Genomic DNA, 4,391 nt, shown 5'->3' with positions numbered 1-4,391 from the left:
AGAGGCAGTGACTATGAAAAGATTTTGGCCAAGTTTTTTAACATCTCTGAACCTCACTGTCTCTGCTTGTAATATTTCAAGTAATAGCTGCTCTGTCAAGCTCGTAAGTTTGTTGTGATATCAGATATGTAAAAATACTCAGTAAACTATAAAGCACTGTCGAATTAAATGGTGCTATCATAGGCCAAAATATTTCATTTCTGATATACTTTTTAATAAATAAATTTATATCCTACTCCTTTTGTGTGTATTTGAGGACTCTCAGTTTTGATCAATTAGATACTTATGGAATGAATGGAGCAAAAAATTGTGCAAAGAGAAAAAAATCTCAAAATTTTAGCTTCCAGAATTTTATAAAGTACATTTTGTTGCGAGTGGGGAACTAATGCTTGATGGCACTTGGGCTAACTCTTGATACTTCCTAAAAATAAAAAGGTGGCAGCCTTCTTAGAACCCTTGGCTCCTGGTCTCTCCTCAGTCTTCTCTAGAGACCACCATCTCCCTTACCATCTACTACCATGGAGCATACACAGTTCCATTAAAACAACCAGCTCTTATAACAGCATTAAAAATTTTAAGAGTGTAAGTAAACACAGCTAATTACAGGTTCATTACTCAGCTTGGGACAAACTTTTTAAAAGAATTATTTTTTTAAATTTATTCATTCATTTATTTTGATTTGACCAGACACACACACACAGAGAGAGAGAGAGAGAGAGAGAGAGAGAGAAAGTAAGAAAGCAAGCCCCCAGTTCCAGGACTCAAACCGTGGTCGGCCATGTGGGAGTGTCCAGTGCCTTAACCACCACATCATCTGCTGACTCCAGCTTGGGACAAATTTAAAAGGGTTTAATAATCCCTACCATGTTCTCACTTTTTTTCTTCCTTTCCTCTATGTACAAATTATTCGAGGTCAGCTTTTTCCCATCTATGTTGTGAGGAACACTAGGTGACTGAGATGTTAACAGATGAACAACAGATTTGTGTTAAATAAGCTGAGAATATGCAAGATGAGATGAGTTTACGTGCTGCAGAACATCTCAGTCTTTGATGGACTACCTGTACATTCTAAAGATGGAGTATCCTGTATTTTGCAGACCCATCTGACAATTGAATCTCTTAACAGAATATCCACAGGGACTAGTAGGTCTCAGAATATTTTTTAGAAACTGCTGTTCCAGTCAACTCATTCTAGCTGTAAATATTCCAGGGTCGAATATAGGAATACTTACTTTTTTAATTTCTGAAAAAGAATCATTTCAGTTACAAGATCAACTGCCATGATAACTTTCTGTATTCCACTCCATAATTATCCTTCCTAAAACTACTAAGAACTAAATTTCTTTATTACATACCGAGGAATTTGAAGTTATTCTCACATTAATGAGAATTATGATCTTTTAAAGAAAATACTTACATTCCTCCTCCAAGTGTTAAAAATACAAATGTCTATTTCTAGATCTTAGGACCTAGAATCATAATTACATTGAGGAGATGAGAGCATTCTATCACAACATCATTGCAATTAATACTATCAAAAAAAATGATGATAATGATTAACAGTGATACTAATCATAGTACTGTTGGTTAAGCACTTAGTTTTTATATCTTAATCCTCATGTCTATTCTGTGACCTTAAGATTCACTATTATGCTCATTTTAAAGATAAGTACACTGCGGTTTACAGAGATGAACTGACTTGCCAAGGATCACACAAAAGACTAAAGGAAAAATCTCAAACTCATATCTGACTCCTTGCCCCATGCTCTTAACCATTACATAATGTAATGTCATCTTACAGTCCTAGTGACAAAACAAAAGCATTTGGGTGTAACATTCCAGTTGTTATACAGGAAAATCAGAATGCATTTATAGAAACCCAACTCAAATTTGGCTTTGAATTTAATATTTAGCAGTGCCCCCCACCATGTCTTTAAAGGACAAATTTTAAGTTAAAAACAAAAACAAAAATACACACAACAGAGGAAAACAAACTGCTATTTAGCAGAAGACAGGGTAATAAGGTTATAAAATAAAATAGGGGAGGGTATTAAAAATCTGCATCCAAGGTAAAGACATTATCTGTGGTTTCTGCCATAACTGCAAAACGCTGATACTCTGAAACTCGTTTCTCAAAGAAATTTGTTTTCCCTTCTAATGAAATGTTTTCCATAAAATCAAAGGGATTTTCTGCATGAAATATCTGAAAAGAAAAGAAACGTTATTAGATATTTTGAAGAGACCAAATTATATCTCACAAGAAGAGCAAAAATGACAAAAGCAGAGCTCACTACTAACACCTGTCAAATCACGTACAGGATCACATTAGTCCTCTAACTTCCTGGAGGCAGTCAAGGCTGACCAAGTCAACACTTGAGACTTGCCAGAGAAAGAGAGAGAGAGAGAGAACATGAGAAAGGACCTCGTCCCAAGGGGAATGACCAGGCCATAGTCCCTTCTCCTCCATTCTCCTCTCCAGATTTTGGGAATGCAAGTACATGCATCTGGCATGTTTTTTTTAAGCCACACTGAGTCAGGGGCTCAGGCCACATAGCTGGCCACGTTAACTTCCATGCCACAGCCTGAGTGACAAATTTTAAAATGACTGAGATCTTCTATTAACTTCCTCAAGAAACTATAACAGCATCCTGGTAGTATTTAAAAAGAGAAAGGAATAAAAGAGATTACTTAAGGAAATTAAAGATATGGTTTTAATGGCCAGAGGGCATGTGAGCTCATCAGAGAGAGAAAGAGAAAAAGCACCCCTTGATTTGGCACGATCCCTTTTCCTCCATTTCTTCAGCCCACTGTGATTTTGGGCACATACACATGCAACCAGTATGTTTTCAAGCCATCAAAGCTGGTACTCAAACCATGGTTGGCCATGTGGGATCCAGCTTTCTATGCATAGCACTTAATTTCTATGCTATGAGGCCTTCCTGGAAAGGAAAGATTTAATATCAACCAAATGAAAATATTTTTACAGTTTGAGAGATCCAAAACATAATACATACTATAGACATTTTTCTCAGATATTACCATGTATATGACACATGATTTAAAAAAAAAATTAAATCACCAACAATGTACAATGGTTGTAAGTTTCTTAGTTTAGAAAAATAAAATCAACAAATTAACATTAAGGCACCATGATAGGGGGAGACAATAAATGCTATTGATAGGGACTAAATGTCTGCAAACAAAAAGTACAACATAGGTTGATGAGAAGCATTTTTACTGCTTTTGAATTCAAGAAGCAAAGTTAGAGACACAGCTTGATAGAACTATGGGGCATCATAATGATTCATAAGGGGCAAAGAAAGAAGATCCCTCTTTTTTTTAAGATTGATTAATTTAATTTAATTTAATTATTTATTTATTTTTGGAGAGGTTTTTGCTATAGGGCGCATACACTCGCCAGAAAGACAGAGAGACAGAAAGCAAGAAATTATCCCCCAGGGAGGATGGCCACTCCACAATCCCTCCTCTTCCATTCTCCTCTCAGGATCTTGGGCATGCACACACATGCACTTGGCGTAAGTTTAAGCCACCAGGTCTGGGACTTGAACCACAGTCAACTACATGGGAGTCCAGCGACATAGCCATTATGCCAACTGCTGGCCCCATATTTCATTTTATCTTTTGTTATTATTTCTTTCTTTTTTTTTTTTTTTTTTTTTTGTTTTTTTTTTTTTTTTTTTTTTTTTTTTTTTTTTTTTTTGAGAGGTTTTTGCTACAGGGCATGTGCGCTTGCCAGACAAGAGAGACAGAGAGACAGAAAGCGAGAAATAATCCCCCGGCGGGGGGTGGCCACGCCGCAACCCCTTCTCCTCCATTCTCCTCTCAGGATCTTGGGCACGCACACGCCCGGCGTGAGTTTTAAGCCACCCGGTCCGGGACGCGAACCGTGGTCAACTACGTGGGAGTCCAGCGACATAGCCATTATGCTAACTGCTGGTCCCATATTGTTATTATTTCTTTAATTTGACTAGAGAGAGAGAAAGGGAGGGGAAGTGAAAAAGCAGCCACCAGGACCGGGACTTGAACTGTAGTCAGTCACGTGGGAGTCCTGCACCTTAACCACCACATCATCAGCCAGCAACCAGGAAAGAGGATTTCTTCATTTAGGAGTATCCCAACAGGAATTATGGACACCACACATAAGAATATATTCAAATGGATTAGCCATGGGAAGGTCCCAGGTTCGTATCTCCAGGTCTACCTCTATATGCCAGACATGTGAGCATGTGTCTATGTTCCTGGCAGACTGAGGCTTGGGGTGGATCATGGTGTGAAGATCCTGTTGTATGTACCTATCTCTGTCTCTCATGGAAAAAAGAAATACACAAATTTGAAAATATGCATATGCATATATATATATATATATATAT

The 4,391-nt window shown here is 37.5% G+C and overlaps 1 protein-coding gene across 1 annotated transcript in view; it reads right to left on the bottom strand.

Moving 5' to 3' along the window:
- Positions 1–912: 912 nt before the first annotated feature.
- RRM2B (ribonucleotide reductase regulatory TP53 inducible subunit M2B) overlaps positions 913–4,391 on the bottom strand; it is a 49,275-nt gene continuing 45,796 nt past the window's right edge. Inside the window, exon 9 of the mRNA XM_027770705.1 lies at positions 913–2,203. Within this exon, the coding sequence (XP_027626506.1) occupies positions 2,051–2,203 (153 nt within the window). The 3' untranslated portion in view covers positions 913–2,050. The remainder of the gene's footprint in view (positions 2,204–4,391) is intronic.

This window comes from Tupaia chinensis, unplaced genomic scaffold (genome assembly GCF_000334495.1).
Source record: "Tupaia chinensis unplaced genomic scaffold, TupChi_1.0 Scaffold000154_1, whole genome shotgun sequence".
Lineage (NCBI taxonomy): Eukaryota > Metazoa > Chordata > Mammalia > Scandentia > Tupaiidae > Tupaia > Tupaia belangeri.
Note: the sequence above shows the minus strand (reverse complement) of the source record. Positions and strands in the feature narration are given on the sequence as shown.